Below are 21,394 nucleotides of genomic sequence, written 5' to 3'. Positions count from 1 at the left end.
TCCTGTTTTTGAAAGGCATAATTTTATTAAGTATCAAGGTATGTTATTTCAATCCGCCACTGTGAAGGTTCTGTTCAATCGTCTTCAATAACAAAATCAAGTAGATTTAAAGCAAAAATCACCGAGGATTAAATCGTTAACTTCATTTATAACGTTTCTTAGTACGCTTCTTCGTAAACTCGAGCGAAGTCACGGGATTAATTACAGCAAAAACCAGAATAACACTTCGTTCCGCACGAACAAACCGACCGGACCACATTTCAAACGAGTGCATCTACAGATGTCAAGTGCCGAAGCTATTACATCTATAATTTCGTATTCAAATTGCTATAAAAAACTATTTCCTATTGTTATAATAGATTTACGTTGCGTATTGTTGGCTCAATAAGTCGTGATTTTAATAATAATTATAGTAACTAGTAAGAATCGGTTTGTGATGGAGTTACTGAAACTTTTGTTTCTTTTATTTTATTGCCACTGTAGGCAGATAAAACGGCCCACCTGATTATAAGTCGTCACCATCGCGCATGGGCATCAGCAGTGTCAAAAGCACAGGCGAGCCGCTGCCTACTGAAGCTAGGTGTTCTAATTATATTGGAATTTGGACCTGACGTCGCAATTTCTATAAGCACTTCTGATTTCCAAGGACCGAGAAACCCCTTGTCGTAGCCACTGATGACTACATATCCGATCCTGCGGACCGTATGGTAAACAGTCGACGTCACCCTAAGCACATCATTTCAGAACCTCCCGATCCACTAACGGTGCTTTTAGGTACCACAAGCACCGGTCACCGTTCTCGTCGAACCCCTCGCTTGCGATGAAGGACTCGGCGAGTAAATTAACCGACAGACACAGCCCACTGAATTCTCACGCGATCTTCTCAGTGGGTTGCGTTTCTGATCCGGTGGTAGATTCTGCAAATCACTACTCTTGCTAGGGCTAGTGTTAGCAACATCCACAGATTAGAGTCTCGTGAGCTCACCTACTCGCCCGGAGAATCTAGTATTACCCCTAGAGGTTACTAGAATAGGTAGGAAAAAAAGGACCGAGTTAGTGGTTCATAAATTTATAGCTGTAGATGGAAAAATTAACTTATGCTGATGCTGGGTGCTTCTTAGAGCCTACATACGTTACAACATGAAGTCCTCGTTCATCTTAAAGTATGCGTCGAAGTTTCAGCTGTCGTGATATAAACAAAGTAGATAATCATTCTCATAAATGATTGCTTTTTCGTACCTTCGACAGCGGACGATGTACTAACTAAGCTAACTTAAAAAAGAGAAACCCTTCCGAAATCAAGATACAGCACGGACCGATACACTGTCAGTCTTAAACCTGCCATTGTTGATTAATAAAAGGCACTCGTTAACGCTATTCCACAATAAAATAGTGTACAACAATATTAACATTGTGACAACGTCTTTGACGTCAAACACCAGTTGCTACGCAATTTTAATATAAACAATCCCTTAGTTTACCTTGTGTTCGCTTGTAGGGATAAGTAATTTGTAATTTGTGCTTCCAAAATTATTAGATCTTTAAGTGTTTTGACTGAGGCCTGGGGGCTAATTGTTACCTTTTGTGTAGTTAACTAACTTAAGATTAACGAGTAAGATAAAGGGTCGCAGTTCGTCGCAGTATTTGATAAATAGTCGGTAAGAACCCGCTTATCGATAAATACATAACTTTACGATCCACCGCGAAACGCCAAGTTAGAGTATTATTAGACTATTAGTGTAAATATCGTGTCAAGCAACGGACGTTTTTGCGCCGATTTCGTGGTGAGTAGAAATAAAATAAATGTAGTTACGGGAGAAATCTGTTTTTTTAGTCTTCTTATTAATAAAATTAATATTTTCAATATTTGCCGATAATGCAATAATATTTTTTTTCACAAAAATTCATTTCCCTAACTAAAATATTCTTAATATCACGATGGCAAGTAATGAAAATAAAAAATAATATAAATTCGGACGTCAAAGATAAATGTGGACATTGATATATTACAATTGTATTTTTGCTAAGGGCATCCCTATTTATTGCATGACAAACATAAACAAAAGTAGTTAAACATAATGCAAGATAATAAACTATAAAAGGGAACTTGGTAACACTGTTGTTACTGATCTCGTTTACAAACGGTACCTAAAGCTATGTTTATCTTTTAGCTGTGAGAAAATGTAAAATGTCATTTAATTCTTCATATAAATGTAATTATTCGGAAGTTCGATATTAGTTTGCTGTATTTAATTGTGAAAGGTCGGTATACTAAAATTTAAATATATTTTTAATTCACATTCTTCGAGGGTAGTTCGAAATTTAATCCATTCGTAATTCGCGAATCAAAGCGCCACAGTTATACGGTATTACGCAATTACCTTTGACCGCAATCAGTAAAAGTTTTACCTGTCTCACGGCCGTTTTCACTTAGTTCGAAAAATCACGAAAATCTGCGATTCGCACCACCCGCTATTCAACGCTTTCTATGTTTGGCCTGTGACCGGAGCGACGCAGTGGCGGCTGCACGCCCAAACTGAACGCTCGCTTGCACTAAAACAGTTCTAGTCGCGATTTCCGCAACGAATCCTGTGTGTCAACAGTGAAAGGTTCCTAAGTATATAACAAAAAAACAAAATTTTTGCAGCGCATTGACAGCGCAAGATGCGTTCGATAGTCTGGCTGCTGCTGGTGGCGATCGCGGTCGCTGAGGTCGTCGACGAACCGTGGTACGAAGAGGAAGATGTCGACGAGTCCTACGACGACGATGATGCGAGCTACCGGAAGAAAAGAGAAGTGTATGACCCCAATATAGATCACCATCGAGTGAAACGTTGTTGTGAATATGAAAAGTCAAGAAAACGACGCTCGCCAGCTGTCAGAACACCAAGACAGGTTCATCACTACGAAGTACACGAGTTTACAGATGAAAGGTTGGGTCCGGCGTCACCTCCTTACGAGGAAATGCTGGCAGCAAGTGCTGATCATTATCAAAGGTACGCCGTGCCTCCTAAGTCCGCAAGATATTTGGACCATTCCGTAAACCACGTTTCTGGTGCCCATGTTCCGCTCAAAGCAGCCCAGATAAACTTATCTCCATCAGAATCAGTACAATTCGTTCCCATTGCTACTGATCCGATTACAGTTGTGAATGTAGACGGTCCAGCACCAATACCTTCGGGGCCTTTAACGCAAACGCCGAAAAAACTTGATGGTGGAGATCTTTATGGAGCCGCTGCAGGAAATCATCATAAGCATACTCACGGACATGGACATACGCAGGGTGGAGGTCATGCGAACCATGGAAATCATCATGCAGAGCATGGTGGCAAGGTAAGTTTTGAAAACTAAACTTTTAAATATCGCTTTTCAGTTTTTGGGAAAAGTTTTTTCCTTGTTTTTTTTCCTTTTTCCTTAGTTTTTATCACTTTTTTCTGATAGAAGAGATTACAGTTAGACCGAGGCCTACGGCTAAATAATTATCTATATGGGCTCACGGCCACGGTTAAGTGGTTACCAGAGCACATAAACATCACCAGCCCATCAAAAACACAAATGCCACCATCCACCATAGACACAAGTTCTTAGTCTTAAGTTTTATGACTGCCCCACCCTTCAAGCCGAAACGCATCATTGATTCATAGTAGAAACAGAGAGGATGGTGGTGCCTACCTGTGCGGGTTCACAATACTCCTTGGCAGCAGCAAAAAGGAGGAGTCAAGGAATTATGATTATAAGTTTTTAAAATACTCAATATACTTGGTTGGTTGTCAGCTTCCGCTTCGACAGGAACAAAATCTGATTTTATCTGATGATGTATCTGAAAAATTTAATTAAATTTTGTATCTTAAACGTAATTTTATATATATATTTTTTTTATAATAACATTTTTTAATTGTACACGAAGTTATATTTGTTTAAAATAGCTATTTTAATTTTACATTATCTCGTATTTCACAATGGCATCGAACACGCGATGTAAGATTCCCAGGCCATTGTTTAATAACCAAACATTATTGAGCTAAACAATGTAAGTGTAAGTAATGTGTGCCATTGAAGTTTTTTCTGTCTGGTGACGTTACAGCCTAAATATTCAACTGTGGCAAAATAATTCGATTATTAATAAAAAGTTACACTCTATCTACGCTTGTATATTTGAATACTTGAATGTTTTATGCTCACTAATGTTACTTTATTGGGGTTAATGGACTTCTATAATGGCACTGAAGGTGATCCTTCATAGATAATTCCTCGGGATGAAATTTTCAAAAAGCTACTGTGGCAAATTCAGCCGTATAAGTCCAATTGTTTGTTCTGATCATACAAAATAACGTTTTGAAAAACCCAGGGCGCTGACAAATCAATTGGGGCTTGTTGTTTTATACAAAGTGGTGATTTCAGTACAAAATGGTGACCACACAATAACACCAAAGCATACATTGCCGTGGTACTTTGAGAACCAAACAGTAGTGAAGATCTTTAAAAGAGTTATTTGCAGTAGGACTATGTATAGCATTGATGTACTGGCAGACAGTATCGTCGACAATATATAAACACATTAAAAAATTTCAGACAACCAAGGGCTTTAGTACGGACCACTTCGTCGACAAAGGTGGCAAAGGGTACAAAACAGATGAACATCACAAGAAAGAGTATGAGGATGCCGGTGGAAACAAGAAAAAGCATCACGACCACGCCGGACACCAGGGCAGCCATGAGGAAGAAGCACATGGCTCTAGGGGATCACACTTCGGTGAAAAGAAGGGACACAAGAAAGGGCATAAGACCAAGGGTAAATATTTGATAGAGGACTTTCAGTTGCTGGGACCCATTGCCCCAAGACATTCTGCGGTATTAATATCGCAGAATGTCTTGAGAGTCCGACCACCGTTCTCGACGAACTCGTCATATACGGCAAAGAGTTCGATGTGCAACCTAACCCATAGACACAGCCCACTTAGTTTCTCGCCTGATCTTCTCAGTGGGTCGCGATTCCGATCCGGTAATAGATTCAGCGAAGCTAGTACTCTTGCTAGCAAATTCTCCCTTGAGAACATCTACACGTCAGAATGTGACTGGAATAGTCCCATAGGCTACATGTGATTAGGTAGGGAAAAAACCTCCAGATAAAGGTCAAGTTATCGGCTATTCCATAACTCAAATTCGATAATTGCTTTGCGTCAGAAGTGAACGAGGTGATGGTACGTACTCTTGTGTATTTCACAACACGCATAATATTTAGACTTGTACTACATAATATTAAAGCTATAACAAACATATCTAAAACAACTATATAATTTGGCTTAAAACACGAAAAAGTATAAACCACAAAAGCAAAATTACATAGAGTAAACTGACTAGGATGCTTACAAACTAGTTAATACTTGTGTAGGATAATATAAAGCAACGAATCTAATGAATGGCTTCATTACAAATTTATTTTAAAATGAACAATCATGAATAAAAAGTATTAGTATAGGCATGAGATAAATGATATTCATGTTACGTACATACAACTAAAGCAACTTCCAAAAACATAATGACTAGAGCTTTTATACATAAACAAAGCAATTTTAAATAACAATAAGACAGTGTTATGTATAAAACGAAACTCATTATGGACATTACAATAATACTTGCGGCCAGTGAAAGTTGATTGTTTCTTTTTACGCAAATAAATCCTACTTGCCAGTAAAACATTGACCTCAAACGTAATAGAAACTAGTGATTTGATACAGCAATGCTTGTTTAACTATTAAATTGATTTTGTTAAATCTCTCGCCCTGAGATATTTTACGAGCTTTATGTCTTAGTATTGAGATTTGGAGTAGGAATGAGTATGTCAGCACGAAGAGCAAACGAAGCGTTTTCGAAAGCTTTCAGTAGCTAAAATGTAGTCAAGTATAGTCCTAGAACTATGTCTCGTTTTATATAAGCTTTTTATTATGCTTATGTATATGTCCAACAGTAGCATCGTGATGTTGATGTACGAATGAACATTTTATTAACTAACAACTACCAATCAAGAAATTAAAATCTATTACGATTAGTATTTGCTTTAAGAAGAGTCCGTGTTTGAAGGTTGGGATAGCTGTTATACTAATAATATTCGGATCCATGTGCCATGATCTACCTACATCAGCATTATAGTAATTATTTTCATGAGTTTTTCTACCTATTTGAGTAAAGAAGGAATTTAAAAAACATTTTTTTTTAAGCAGGGCTCAAATTATTTCATTACCATGATACGTTTATAAATATAGAGGTAATGTGATACTTTTATATGATAATTACTTTCTGTAGACTTTGGTTTCCCGTCTCCTAAAATAATAATAGAAATGAACAGCATCCCAAATATTTCTAAAAGCAAAACAAAGGAACTTGCTAGTAGTTACAAATATTACACATCAAATTACGTTTAAGAAATCATTTAAACTGCTGTTATTGGAATCGATTCTGGTCATAAGTGTCATTTAGATGTAATAAATTGTCATTTATGTAATAAAAACCCCGACTATTTTAGCAATAATATCGTTCTATTCGGTGTCTATTACAATTATTAAATAAATATAAACGAGTCTTTCTCAACGTGTTTACAAATAGTATAATCTTACATAAGTTGCCATATTGTATTGGTTTGGAAGTAAGTGATATTACGAAAATAATGAGCTATTATAGACAAGCCAGATAATCAAAATTAATTAAAATAGTTGATAGTTCTAGCATGAATGAAGCACATTTTTGTCCATAATAACCAAACGTTCCTATTCCTGATTTCTAACCCAGTATTGTGTGATTTCTACCCAGTAACAAACAAATATACTTTGAAATGTATGTACCATCACTTGTGTATTTTTCAAGTATTTTTATTTTTCAAATTGACCTCACGCTTTCTGTTTAAGCAAACAAAAAAAATCTATATATATAGAAAAGAATTGCTGTTCGTTAGTCTCGCTAAAACTCCAGAACGGCTAGACCGATTTGGTTAATTTTGATCTTGAATTATTTGTGGAAGTCCATAGAAGGTTTAAAAGGTGAAAAAATATGAAAATGCTGGGAATTATATAAAAACAAACAATTTTGTTTTTCCTTTGATGTGTCCCCCGTCTTTTTGTTTTTTTTTTTAAGTTTATTTAATACAAAAGCTTAGGTCTTTTTCTATCGATTGAGGCACTACGAAGTCTGCCGGGTCGGCTAGTATTAAATAAAAATGATGGTGTCCGCAGGCTACCACAACAAATACCATAAAGATGAGTTCCACAAAGAGCACAAGTTCTACGATGACTTCCACAAGAGCGGGGAACATCACAGATACGGCAAGTTCCACGCGAAGCATGCCAGCAACGAGAGCGGCAAGAAGAAGGCTCACAGGGTCGACGCTGGACACGATTACGTTGAGCGAGGGAAGAAAGGATACAGGTATACCTTCATAATAACAGGAATTTTTGTTGATTTTTGAGAGGAAGATGAGGCCGGAGCCAGGCTGCTGTTTAACTGTTTGGTGTCACCCATAAGCATTGTATCGAAATACTGTAACTTAAATTTCCATGCATATTTTAAAATAATTACGGTGGAGCGTAGTTTTTTGATTAATAGCATCTCGGGCGCCCGTCTTTGCTTAAGCTAAATAGTGGTTATTGGAAACATTGGCTATTGTAAAAAAAGGAAAACAACACGAGATTAAATACAAAAATATCAAAGTTTGATCTTTATCGAATCGATTCGATTGGCAATTGATTACAGGAAACACTTTTTTTTTATTGCCTAGATGTGTGGACGAGCTCACAGCCCACCTGGTGTTAAGTGGTTACTGGAACCCATAGACATCTACAACGTGAATGCGCCACACACCTTGAGATAGAAGTTCTAAGGTCTCAGTATAGTTACAACGGCTGCCTCATCCTTCAAACCGAAACGCATTACTGCTTCACGGCAGAAATAGGCGAGGCGGTGGTACCTACCCGTGCGGACTCACAAGAGGTCCTACCACTAGTAATTACGCAGATTATAATTTTGCGGGATTTTATTTTTATTACACGATGTTATTCCTTCACCGTGGAAGTCAATCGTGAACAATTGTTAAGTACGTATTTCATTAGAAAAATTGGTACCTGCCTGAGGGATTCGAACACCGTTGCATCGCTGCGAATGCACCGGACATCTTATCCTTTAGGCCACGACGACTTCAAAATCACATAACAAAATCAAACTAAATTACATACTAGAAGTAGACTAGTACACTACTGTACTACAAACCTGTGATACTAATTTCCCGTAAACTGAAATCAAAGTAAAAATAATTAGGCAAGGTTAATTGTTACCTTGCCATGTGCTTTAAAATTACCCAAACATTTGTGATCACTGATTTTCAATTTGTATTTGCAGCAACAAGGGTCACACGGATGCTGACCACAAAGGTTACGATGGTAAACGAGGCCATGAAGAACACCACGCTCACCATTCTGACCGCGGCAAGAAGGGTGGCAAGGAAGGCGGCTCCCATTGGGGCTATGCCAAGAAGCACTAATTGCAAAACTTGTACAAGTAATACTATTACTGGGTACTATTTAGCTTATTTAAGTTATGTATGTTATGAATCAAATAGAGACTGTAAGAGATTTTACTGGTGTAAAACGGAAGCCAACCGAAAATGCATGATTTACATTATTTTTGAAAACTTCGAAGCGGTCCCGTTTTAGTAGTAAAGCTTGGATGATCATGATTGAGTTTTGGGGTTTATTTAGATGGGCAAGATAAAATGTCAATTATTCTGGATGCTAATGAACTTTGTAGTATGGTAATAATATCAAGTAAAATTTTAACTTCTATTACAATTGATATTATGGAATAAGGAATAAATAAAAATAGTCCTCATTCGTTTATAAAACTAATTATTGGAATATTACTTCAATGGTATAAATAGTTCAGTAATGATCTGTTTCTATCTTAAAGTTTACTCAGTCTTTTGTATCTTTTATTGTGCCAATGTTTGACCGTAGCCTATCTTCTTCCAGTAACCCCCGTTTAATGGTTTTCCACAATCCCTTGACAAATCAGTCTTACCTACTTACCGGTTACTAAATCGTGATTTTGTGACCAACTTTACATTATGCTTGACTGTTTCTGTCTCCGTACTCATATTGTTACTTACACCCATAAAATGAATTATTAGGAAACATAGCGAATGTTTAAAAGCATGTCTTAAAAAACAGGTCATTCAAAATTCATCGAAAAAAACTTCAGTGGAATGTTGTGTACATGATCGCGTCATATTGAAAGCATGTTTATTACAAAAACTTCAGGCTATCCTTATAACTACTGTTAATAGAACTTAATTTTGTTATTTAAAAAAGTGTTAGCAAGGTTTGGTCTGTGGTGTTATCCATTAGATTCATCATTTTTTATGTTCAGTTTTAATATGTGACCTGATTTAGGTTTCAAATCATGTACGTAACGAAAATTGATTGGTTTGAAATTGATTTCACAAGTGCTCACGGTTGATAAAATGTTGGCAATGAATCTACATGACATTACCAAAATAATTTCTGTTTAAAAATATTTTCGAGTAAAAAGGGAAGCCGCTTTATCCCTTGGAGCTTATGAAAAGCCCATTGCGTCTTTGACTAAACGTTGATTCTTTAATTATCAGATAAGTTATTCACCAAATATGTTAACTCTAAATATGTTACGCAATTATGTTAACTTAATTTTTTGAATAATTGTATTCACGCGACTGCAATATATTTCTTATTTTAATATCATTTTAAAATCTTCATATGATAATCGAAAAACTAGCTCTTAAAACGATCTATCAAACTTTGAACATATTTAATTAGCTTGAAATGAAATTTGACCTTCTATCCGCAGAGATAGATTGTGTTTTACTTGTATCAATGTTGTAAAAATTAATCCCGGCACAGCGCTGCTTAAGTTTTTCAAGTCGAACAAATTCTCGGCAACTTAAAACAAAATATTAGATGGTGCTAAGTTTACTAACTGCGTATATTATATTAATTAACGTTAATATTTATTGTTAATTAATTTAATTTGATATTTTTTTCATAATAAAAATTAAATTTTGTATGATCCTGTTTTATTTTTAGATCCGATTTTACATATTTTTTAATTGCTTATATGGGTGGACGAGTTCATGGCCTACCTGGGGTTATGTGGTTACCGGAGCCCATAGATATCTACAACGTAAATGCCGCCACTGATTAGTTTTTACGGTACAACTTTTTTTTTTATTGCCTTTTGTAGGCAGACGAGCATACGGCCCACCTGATGGTAAGTGGACACCGTCGCTCATGAACGTCAGCAATGCCAGGGGCAGAGCCTAGCCGCTGCCTACCATAAAGTACACTCTGCAAGCCTCGTTTGAAGAAGGACATGTCATAGCGCTCGGAAAACACCGTGGAGGGGAGTTCATTCCAAAGCCGGATGGTACGTGGCAAAAAAGATCTTTGGAAACGCACTGTCGATGAACGCAACTGTCCCATCCTTCAAATCGAAAGGCATAACTGCTTCAAAAATACTCGTTGGCAGGGTGATCTAGCCGGAGGTTCCAATCTCGGCGGTCCATGCTGGAGGCGTGGTCTCGCCGCTTGGCGGACCCGTCGGCCGGCCTCCGTACCGTCGAGGCAGTCCGCCCGGTTCTCGCGGACTGGGTGGGGCGCGACCGCGGATGCCTCATCTTCCGGCTGACGCAGATGCTTACCGGCCATGGTTGTTTCGGCCGGTACTTGCATAAGATAGCCGGAAGGGAACCGACGGCGCAGTGCGACGAGGAAGACACAGCGGAACATACATTGGCGCGTTGCTCTGGATTCGACGAGCAACGCGCCGCCCTCGTCGCGGTCATAGGAGAGGACCTCTCGCTGCCGCGCGTCGTGGCTACGATGCTCGGCAGCGATGCGTCCTGGAAGGCGATGCTCGACTTCTGCGAGTCCACCATCTCGCAGAAGGAGGCGGCGGAGCGAGAGAGGGAGAGCTCTTCCCTTTCCGCACCGATCCATCGCCGTCGAGCCGGGGGCCGGAGGCGGGAATACGCCCGTACGTCCCGGCCCCTGTAGGTAGCGGCCTCCCCCCGATGAAGGTCAAGGGGCGACCTGAGGGGGTGAGGCCGCGCGGCGCGCTACCAGCACTCTAGCGCGCTGCCGTGGAGTGAATAGAGCGACCGGTCGACGGTGTATCGCGTCCCGACCCGGCAGGCTGGTTCTGGTTCAGCGGGGTATTCCGGGACACCAGCGGCACCGTCTGGGCGGCCTGACGGGCTGCCGTACCGAGACGGCCGACGTTTCAGAGCCTTCGATTCGCCTCGAAGGCTCCGTCGGCTGGGCGTCCTTGGGGTGAGCCGCGCCGTCTGGTTGTAGTGTTGACCGCGGTAGCCCCCTACCTCATCCGGGTTCTGACCTCGGAGGGGATCGGACGTCGGGTGTAAGAGTGCAGGGGAGTCGTTTAGTGGGTGGGCCCTAAAATCCTTGGGCCCGCGGTCTGCTCACAACACCATGCAGATCGTTGAGTCTTACATAGCACGCGCGCCCTCAACCCGAAAAAAAAAAAAAAAAGGGTGATCTACCTGTGGGGACTCACAAGACATCATAAATAAAATAAATCAAAAGCTTTTGATTTGATTTTAATTACACTATGGTATTCCTTCTCTGTGTAAGTCAATCGTAAACATTAAAATTTGTCAAGTACGTATTTCATTAGAAAATTTGGTTCCCGCCTGTGAGATTCGAACACCGGCACGGCTGCATCGCTAGGTACGAATGCACGCCCGGTCTTATCCTTTAGGACACGACGACTTTCTACAAATTTTTTAATGTAATTTTAAAATTCCGATAGAAAAACCAGCAGCGTAAGACAAGTTATTTTATATGTCAGAAAAAGCGGGTAGAAATGGTCGGCAGGGTTTTTTTTATTGACATATCCCTCTTAATTGGCTTTGACTGGTAATGAAAGGGAGCGAGTTTATATGTGGCTTGGCAGCAGGGCATGGCAGCTCACGTCACGTCCATTACACATGATAACAATACGTCATCCTGCAAAGCATTACACTCTAAAGTATGTGACTGTTATTCTAGATATCCTTATAATTAGTAGCAGTAGGCGTAAACATAAATATCGGACTATTACTACCGCACTCGCAACGTTTTAAAAATAATAAAAACACACATATTGAACCATAAAATTTGTTTAATCACACATAATTTAGTTGATAATCGCATCATCGAAACAAAGCTGTAATTTTTGAAAACCGGAAGATGATAAAAAGCATGGCTGCTGTTGGAAGCACAACAATACAGATTTTGAGACTAACGTGCTTAATATGGAGGCTTGCACGGAACCTCACCACCCTTTTTAGGATCAAAATGTTTCACGTAAATAGCGACCGTGTGGTGTGGTCTTCGGGGGAAGAACACGCGCTGGCCTGCGTCATTGACGTAGTCGGCATAATTCATTGACCATTCCCGTCGCATACCGACTCTTTCGCAAATTTTGGATCTGAAATAGGTCAAAAATCTATTCAAGCTTTCTCCGTCCCGAAGAATTCGGTTTAAAGAAATAGTTTATGTATGAACAGAACCGGATTTTGGTTAAATTTGGCGAATGCACATTTGAATTAAATATAATACAACTTTAGGCTACAGCGAGCTACATTAAAAAATCATGTCATCTTCAAGTTTCTATAGTAAATGAGATCTGAAAATCATACACTGAATGAATACATTGCTACTAAAAAAGTTATTATTATTATTGATAATAATGTTATAGACCCCCACCACTATCTATCTACCTATCGTTACCTTTATCTTCTTTAGATTTAAGATACCTCATACCGCCATGAACTAAAAATGGATAAACAACGACGAACTATCAAAAGCTACTAATACATCTGTGCTGATCTACGATGATCCGAGTTTTTTTTATTGCTTATATGGGTGGACGAACTCACAGCCCACCTGGTGTTAAGTTGTTACCGGATCCCATAGACATCTACAATGTAAATGCGCCACCCACCTTAAAATATAAGTTCTAAGGTCTCAAGTATAGTTACAACGGTTGCTCCACCCTTCAAACCGAAACGCATTACTGCTTCACGGCAGAAATAGGCAGGGCGGTGGTACCTACCCGTGCGGACTCACAAGAGGTCCTACCACCAGTAAAGAGTAAAACAATTTCAATGTAAGAATTTTAACATACTGACAGTTATAGGAAATTAGTACTGATTACATCATCAATCATCATTATCCTGCCCTTCTCCCAGTCACCTGGGGTCGGCGCAACATGTTTTCTCCTTCCATACTCTTCTATCATATACCATATCTTCGCTCACTCCCCTCTTACCCATATCTACTTTCACGCAATCCATCCATTTCCTCTTAGGTCTACCTCTTCCTCTATATCCTTCCACATTCATACTTAACATTCTCTTACCAACCTTATTTTCATTTCGTCCCATCACATGTCCATACCATCCCAAACGCGCACTTCTCAGCTTCTCTGTCACAGGTGCCACTTTCAGACTTCCTCCAGTAGAAATTAGTACTGATTACAGTAAAATACAAAACGTTGAATTTACTATCGAACCATAAGACTATGTACGAGTATAGTCAATTTCGATAATTATGAAATGCAAGAAAACGAAAACCCTTACGTGTACTGACTGACCGCTACAGTTTGTACCAATGGATGACGCAGCTCATTCGCGTGAGCCAGCGCCGTGCGAAGTAGAAGCGTGGCCAGTCCCTGACCTGTCACTTCTGCTGCGGTCGTCAGTACTTCGACCTGAGTTGATTAGAAAGTTCAATATAAGGCAGTCGTCATTATAACGGCATTATTAAGCTAGCTGCATTCAGAATTTGGTTAGCCTTCGACCACTTACGTCATAGATGTAATCAACGTTGTACTTAGCAAATAAGTTCGGGCTCTTCAAACAGTGAGCACAGAAATACATGCGGTGCCTCTCCGGTTTTGAGTCGGTATTGTGAGCCCATTCTTCCAATTCCTTGATTTTCCAAGGTCTGACCGTATTAGCTACGCAGACACCTGCCAATTTCCGTTCGCCTGTCCGTTGGATTCGCTCAAAGGCCAAGAACCGATCTCCTGTAAAAAATTAAAGGGAGTTCTTGTTAACAGCTTAATAATATTTTAGTGCCATATTTCATATAACTTACAGAAGCGTCTACTCCAAACAAAATAGAAAAAAAAGGGGCTAAAGATCGAAACATAAAGCGGTTGTTTGACCAAGTTACTCAGATCTTAGAAATGTCGCTCAACGAAGCTGTCTCAAAAATATAATATACGAATAGGTGAAGAGAGACAGTGATAAGACGACAGAAGAGTCCCAACCCTCATAAATAGAGAACAACTAAAATGAATAAGGTATAAACAAAAGTTGCAAATAGGTTACTACTGGTGCAGGGTATCTGTGTAAAGCGCAATGTCGTGCATTCGGGCTTGAAGAATAGGATCTCAGTACAAATCATCTCAAGTCCTTCATAACGTTGCATTGCCAAAAGGCTCCAGCAACCGCTGAATCACAAATGGACCATGAGTCCATTTACCTATTTACATTATAAAAAATCACTCAACTTACCTGAATTAGAGTACTTTTCAGTCAAAACTTCAAGGTAAGGGCATTCTAAAGACATCCACAGACCAACGACACTGGGCTCCCGAGGCCAGAAGTGAGTGTAGAGGAACGATCGTATTAATTTCGCGTGACATTGGTTGCCGAACTCAATGGATACATTCCGCAAGTCGAAACACTATAAAAACGTGATTAGAATTAGTTCGTAACTCGTGTTTTGATTGTCTACTCGTTTGTGTGTTTGTAAACGCAAAAAATGTGTTATGGTGGTTAAAAGTTCCCAGTCTGGACTTTATTGGAATAGCCCCTTAAGCTAGAAACGGTTAGGCAGGGGAAAAACTCACTCATGTAACTACTCAAGGCGCTTTCTGATTGCTATTCCAAAAGAGCTTAGCACCCCTCAGCTTCTTTAGTCTTAATTTGAAGATATATTAGTATTTGATGTTGATTTCTGAGGTGTTTTAAAATGACTTGAGTTATTTCGATAATGAATTAATCACAATGAACATAACTGCTTTAAAATGATTTAAATCTTAAAGTATTAATAATAATTTATATAAGATTATTAGGTATTTTGTTTTATTTATATGTATTATAATATGTTTATTAAAATAAAACTTCAATGTGTTGCTCCGAAATAACAAAGAAACGACATTTAAAGTTTATTTATAATCTTGTTAGAAATTATTTTTCATAAAATTTTATACAATGACATAATATTTATCTGTCAAGGCTTCTCCACTTTACAGCACATGCGCGGACGTTCCGGCACATGTCGACAGCGCATGCGTGACATAATTAAAATTAAAGAAAGGAATAACTTTCTTTACATCTCCCCTCTTAAAGTAGAAAATTCACACAGAATTTTCTTTAAATTAATTCTTTTTCAATTTCCTCATCTTCATTTTCTTCTTTTACGACAGGAACTGGAATAAGTTTTGTGATATGAAATAGGTTTGATTCTGTTTTTTTATGACCTGTATCTATTCTATATATTGACTTCGAAATTTTGTTTATAATTTTAAAAGGTCCGATTTTCAGTTCATCCAATTTTTTTCTGTTAAGCTTGTTTCCATTTTCCACATACACCATATCTCCTACATTGAATTCATAGTATATCCGATTTTTGTCGAATAGTGTTTTATTATAGTCATGAGATTTTATTGTATTCTCAAGTGCGATTTTTCGGTCATTAATCCAATCATTATTGGATTTTCCTTGCTTTAATTCATTTGGTACGACAGTAACATCCGTTCCATATAAAAGATAACTTGGTGGATAGCCAGTGACTGAGTGATTAGTATCATTATATTTATTTGCACATTCCTTAGCTATTGTGGTCCAAGCTCTTTTTCTTTTATTTTCATTTATTGTACATCTGATCTTATTTATTAATGTTTGATTTAGCCTTTCGTTCAGGCCATTAGAGAATGGTGCATTTACGGCTGTAAAGACTAACGTTATTTGTTTATCTTTTAGGAATTCCTTAAATTCTTTTGAATTAATTCCGGGGTATTGGTCCGTGAGAAGTATTCCAATATCTTCAGTTTCTGTTATATTTGTAATTAGTTTAATAAAATCATTAGCGTTCTGGGTTTTTGAAGTTAATATGAAAGCATATCTTGTAAAGTGATCCACTAACAGGTGTAGATATTTCTTTGACGATCTTGAGCTTCCAAAACCTCCAATGGTGTCTATAGAGATTATTTCAAATGGCTTTTTAGCTGGGCCTAGATGAGACATAAAACCAAATTTATCATGACTTCTTGATTTATTTTTAATACAAGTTTCACAGCTTCTACTAACTTTCTTAATATTGTTCATCAAATTTTTGGCCGTATAGTGTGGACTTATTGTCTTCTGCATTTGACCTATTCCGATGTGGCAGAAGTTTTTATGTACTTCTTTTAGGAGTTTGATACTAAATTCTTCTGAAATAATAATTTTTTCTCTTTTTCTGACCTTTCTTAAGTATACTTTGTTTTTTTCAATTAATTTATTTTTATTTCTTTGTATATCTTCATTTTTATTTTGATCTATTAAAATATCTTGTAATTTAACCAAGTTCACAACTTTTAACAGTTCATCTGTATTTTTGTCCGATTCTAATACTGGATTCCTGCTTAGACAATCTGCTTCCAAGTTTTTCTTTCCTGGAGCATATTTTATTTGAAACTCATATTGCGATAGATAATATGTTAAATCCCCTAACTCTTCGTCTGTTCTAGATTTCAAATTCATGTTTTCTAGTGGTTTGTGGTCTGAATAAACTGTGAACGATTTACCTATCAACCAGTATTGCCAGTATCTTACAGCTTCTTTGATAGCTAAGCATTCCAAGTATATTGCTTTTTTTTTCTTTTGAGATTCATTAAGCTTTTTAGAAAAATAAGCCACTGGTTTTTCTGTTCCATCAGTCTGTCTTTGTTTCAATATAGCTCCAATACCTTCTAAAGAAGCGTCTGTATATATATTTATTGGTAAATATGGATCAAAAATTTCAAGAATTGGTTGGGAGCATAGCAAGGTTTTTACAGTCTCAAACGCTTCTTGGCATTTATCAGACCAAATGAATTTTTGGTTTTTTTTTAGTAAATTATGTAACGGGTCTAATATTTTTGCACGGTTTGGTATAAACCCATGGTAAAAGTTAATTTTTCCTAAAAATTGTCTAATATTTTTCTGTGTTCTTGGAACAGGAAAATCCTTTATTGAAATCAAATTATCATTTACCGGTTTAATGCAATTTTTTTGAATTATATGACCCAAGTATTTTACTGAATCAGAAGCAAATGTGCATTTAGTAAATTTTAACCTGAAACCTTCTGTTTTGATTGCTTCAAAAAGTTGTGTAAGATGGTTAATGTGATCAGAAAAGGTTTTTGAAAATATAAGAATATCATCGATAAAATTAACTGTAAAATCCGTCAATTTATACTTTCTAAGTATATTATGAAGTATTCTTTGAAAAATGGCTGGAGACGTTTTTAATCCGAATGGTAAACAAGTCCACTGATAATGCCCATCTTGGGTTACGAATCCTGTCTTATTTTTGTCTTCAATTCGTAAAGGGATCGACCAAAATGCAGAATTAATGTCTAGCGTTGAAAAAAAATTGCAATTCCTGGTCTTTAAAATTAGATCTTCAATTAAGGGAAATGGTTGAGCTTGAGGTACTACTATTTTATTTAACTCTCTAAAATCTATACATAACCTAGATCTTTTATTTTCTTCTTTTTTAAATGCTAATGTTACAGGTGCAGCGAAAGGACTGTAGGATTCTTCTATCAGCTTATTATCTAGTAATTTTGCTATTTGTGTTTCTATCTCTTTTTTATCTTCTATAGTGCACCTGTAGGGCCTCTTGCTACAATATCTATCCATTACTAAGTCGATTCTCGCTTCATACCCGTTAACAGTACCAACGTCGTATTTATCTTTCGCAAAAACTGATTTATATTTATCAACCAGTGTATTTATTTCCGATCTTTGATATCGATCAAGATGATTTAATTTAATTTTAAAATTTTCTTCTTTTACATGTTCATTAAAATTTATTTTGTGTTCTTTTGTCGAATTATTGCTATCTTTATTATTTATTTCAATGTTTGCCTTTTCATGAGTTGTATTTTCTTCTGTTTTATTATTTAGGTAAAATTTCTGTGTTATTTGTAGATCTTCATTTTGTATTAGTTTAAAATCTTTTATTAAGTCTAATCCAATTAGAAAATCATATTTGAAGTTTGGTTCATCAATTATGTATACATCAGCATTTTTTTCCAATTCAAAGATTTTTATTTTTAAGGTTGTCAAACCACTTGTTTTTTTAACACCATTAATTGTTACTAAATCTGCTTCATTCAAACTGTTTCCTTTTCCTTTTAACTTTAGTATTTTTGAATTAATTAGAGAAACATTTGAACCAGAATCATAAACCCCATATATTTCTAGTTTATCATTCAATAGTAGTTTGACATTAATTAATGGTGTTACTATTCGTTTTTTTGATTAGTTTCGTTTAACTCTGCTTCTATCACCGAATTGTTTACATGCTTAATGAAATTTTTCTTTAGTTTTTCATCTTCCTTGGCTCTAAACCAACACGTGGACTCAGGGTGATAACGAGAACCTTTATTCAACTTTTCACAAATCTTGCATACATATTTTTCTTCATTTCTATTATTAGTTCTCATATTTTCATTTTTCATTATAGGCATATAGCTTTTTTTATTTACCAAATGTTCATACTTACTCACTTCATTAAACAAATCCACTGTATCTTTTAATGTTTCTCTATTAATCCTATTTAGTATGAATTCTGGTAAACCAGCTGCTACTAGATCCACTAGTGTATCTGTGTCAATTGTTCTTCTCATATCCAATAACAGTTTTTCTTTTCTCATGGCGTAATCCAATAATGAACCATCCTTATATTTAAAGAATAGTGCGTATCTAACTGGGTTCCAGCCTTTGTTTGCAAAAGATTCACAGAATTTGTTTTTCCAAGTTGACCATTCCGAATTCATTGTCAATTTTATTACCATTGAACTATACCAGTCCACACAAGCCTTATCCATAAACAATCTAAGTATTTCAATTTTCTTTTCATCCTCTGTTACATCAAAGCGTTTACATTCACTCTCAAAAATATCAATCCATTGGTTAGCATTAGAATTTTTACTTGTAAATTTTTCAATTACAAACTTTTCTGCAATTTTTGTCAAGTTTTGTTCTTTAACTTCCTGTGTATTTTGTACAAATTTCTCAAACAATTTTTCCAGCGTACCGGTTTCTGTTTGATATGCAACAGAATTTTTTTCTTGGTTTATTTCTTCTAAATATTGATTCTCAAATTGTAAATTATCGTCTTCATCTATGTATATTTTATTGAGTTCATCTGTCATTGTAATCCAAACCCTTCTTACCTGGTATCGTTTTTTCAAACTATTTTTCACCTTATTGTAAGCGGCTGTTTTCAATATTTCCTTATGATAACTAATTGCTTGTAGCTCTTCAGGTATTGAATAGACTTTATTATCACTTGTGGTTATTGAGGTAAGCGAAAGAATATTTGATTTTCCATCACTTCCAGGCAATAGTGTAAATTCAAAACGTAGTTTATCCATTTTTGATTATAGTTTATAAACAAAAATGTCGTTTTATAAGATTATTAGGTATTTTGTTTTATTTATATGTATTATAATATGTTTATTAAAATAAAACTTCAATGTGTTGCTCCGAAATAACAAAGAAACGACATTTAAAGTTTATTTATAATCTTGTTAGAAATTATTTTTCATAAAATTTTATACAATGACATAATATTTATCTGTCAAGGCTTCTCCACTTTACAGCACATGCGCGGACGTTCCGGCACATGTCGACAGCGCATGCGTGACATAATTAAAATTAAAGAAAGGAATAACTTTCTTTACATTTATATAAAAAAGATTAAAGGTGTTTAAATGTGTTTAGCAGCTTATAATATAAAATGTATACTAATATATAAATCTACAGTAGTTTTTACGGATGTTCCGTTATAACTACTGAACCATGCATCCGATTGGCTTGAAACTTGGTATCCATGTAGAAAATACATGTACTTAATGGATAGGCTAATATTTATATGCGTGTTGGACTCCCTACACCAGTTGCGGGGGCGTTAATGATGAGAATCTTTGTAGGGGGGAGAAATAATAAAAAAAATTAATCTTAAATGGCCAGCAAAGCGGACGGGAACAGCTAGTAACTACTAATAAAAATCTTTTTCGCTTTTCCATTGCTCGCTACACTATTTTTTTTACTTAGCGTAATGCAGTCACGTAGATCTAGGTAATCTAAAATGGTGGTCTTTTCTGCCGTCTATGCCAATAACTAGTGTTAAGAAAATGTGAAATTTTACCGGTTTCTTGTCAGTTGGGTAAAGGCAGATATCACAAGGTGATTGTTTCCGTAAGCTCTTGGCTGTGGTGCTGATACTCAACCTCTCTACAAAAAAAGGTAAACGTAATCCACTTCTTAAAGTTTGGAGAGCGTGCATTGTGCAATGTATTTATATTTTTTTAATTTATAAAAAAAAACATGATTGGAATTTGAATTACATATTCATAGATAATATATTTAAATTGTGTACATATTTACTCAAATTGACAATAGGATTTGATCAAACACAAAATAAATAAGAATAGCATAGAGTTGAAAGTGAAAACTTAAGTTAAAGAATAATAAAAAAGAGGTTTATTGTTAGTTATTACTAACCACACTCCTCCTAGTACAGGCTTGCATACTACGCTTAAAAGGAGACTCCAATCATTGTATTATTTTAACTCGCTTTTGAAAATAAAGTATTTTGTATTTTTGTACACTTCGCAGTGTCTATAGCTAAACATGTGAAAACACCCATTTGTTAAAATCGTTTATAAAAACGTTCTTCCAACTTTCAATTTAATCGGTTAAAAGGTTGAAACAGAAGAGAGAATGGGAAGAAGATACGTCGTGGTGAAGATACGAAGTGCGTCGTCGTGGTCTAAAGTATAAGACGTTCGATGCAATCGTGCCTAGCGATGCACCGGTGTTTACCAATTTTTCCAAGAAAATACGTACTTAACAAATTATCTTCACGATTGACCTTCACGGTGAAGGAATAACAACGTGTAATACAAATCAAATCCGCAAAATTATCATTTTGCGTAATTACTGGTGGTAAGACCTCTTGTAAGTCCGCACGGGTAGGTATCATTTCGGGTAGGTAGAAATTATATTATTCAAAGGGCGCGGCAGCCGTTGTACTGTTAAAAA

The 21,394-nt window shown here is 36.6% G+C and overlaps 3 protein-coding genes and 1 long non-coding RNA gene across 4 annotated transcripts in view; 1 reads left to right on the top strand and 3 right to left on the bottom strand.

Moving 5' to 3' along the window:
- LOC149501623 (uncharacterized) overlaps positions 1-21,394 on the bottom strand; it is a 188,587-nt gene that overhangs the window by 135,227 nt on the left and 31,966 nt on the right. The window lies entirely within an intron of this gene.
- LOC114249993 (uncharacterized) lies at positions 1,662-9,643 on the top strand. Its single transcript, XM_028183734.2, has 5 exons — positions 1,662-1,784; positions 2,648-3,333; positions 4,573-4,792; positions 7,227-7,419; positions 8,386-9,643. Exons 2-5 carry the CDS (start codon positions 2,665-2,667, stop codon positions 8,525-8,527), a joined length of 1,224 nt encoding a protein of 407 aa, XP_028039535.2. The 5' UTR covers positions 1,662-1,784; positions 2,648-2,664; the 3' UTR covers positions 8,528-9,643.
- LOC114249979 (arylalkylamine N-acetyltransferase 1) lies at positions 12,276-20,636 on the bottom strand. The gene is made up of 5 exons (XM_028183713.2): positions 20,499-20,636; positions 14,603-14,774; positions 13,889-14,109; positions 13,661-13,791; positions 12,276-12,507 (listed from the first exon to the last, which is right to left on the bottom strand). The coding sequence occupies exons 1-5, from the start codon at positions 20,634-20,636 to the stop codon at positions 12,327-12,329; spliced, it is 843 nt and encodes a 280-aa protein (XP_028039514.2). The 3' UTR covers positions 12,276-12,326.
- LOC149501624 (uncharacterized) lies at positions 18,349-19,722 on the bottom strand. The gene has a single exon (XM_089732330.1). The coding sequence runs from the start codon at positions 19,720-19,722 to the stop codon at positions 18,589-18,591; it is 1,134 nt and encodes a 377-aa protein (XP_089588456.1). The 3' UTR covers positions 18,349-18,588.

This window comes from Bombyx mandarina, chromosome 13, assembly GCF_030267445.1.
Source record: "Bombyx mandarina strain Sakado chromosome 13, ASM3026744v2".
In the NCBI taxonomy this organism is placed as follows: Eukaryota; Metazoa; Arthropoda; class Insecta; order Lepidoptera; family Bombycidae; genus Bombyx; species Bombyx mandarina.
Note: the sequence above shows the minus strand (reverse complement) of the source record. Positions and strands in the feature narration are given on the sequence as shown.

Bases quoted from the DNA above. Each gene is read 5' to 3' on its own strand.
- LOC114249993 (XM_028183734.2), top strand. From the start codon at position 2,665: ATGCGTTCGATAGTCTGGCTGCTGCTGGTGGCGATCGCGGTCGCTGAG. The intron at 3,334-4,572 runs GTAAGTTTTGAA...AAAAAATTTCAG, and splicing joins ATGCAGAGCATGGTGGCAAG to ACAACCAAGGGCTTTAGTAC. The intron at 4,793-7,226 runs GTAAATATTTGA...TGGTGTCCGCAG, and splicing joins GAAAGGGCATAAGACCAAGG to GCTACCACAACAAATACCAT.
- LOC149501624 (XM_089732330.1), bottom strand. From the start codon at position 19,722: ATGGATAAACTACGTTTTGAATTTACACTATTGCCTGGAAGTGATGGA.
- LOC114249979 (XM_028183713.2), bottom strand. From the start codon at position 20,636: ATGCACGCTCTCCAAACTTTAAGAAGTGGATTACGTTTACCTTTTTTT. The intron at 14,775-20,498 runs GTAAAATTTCAC...ACGTTTTTATAG, and splicing joins ACCCAACTGACAAGAAACCG to TGTTTCGACTTGCGGAATGT. The intron at 14,110-14,602 runs GTAAGTTGAGTG...AATTTTTTACAG, and splicing joins TGAAAAGTACTCTAATTCAG to GAGATCGGTTCTTGGCCTTT.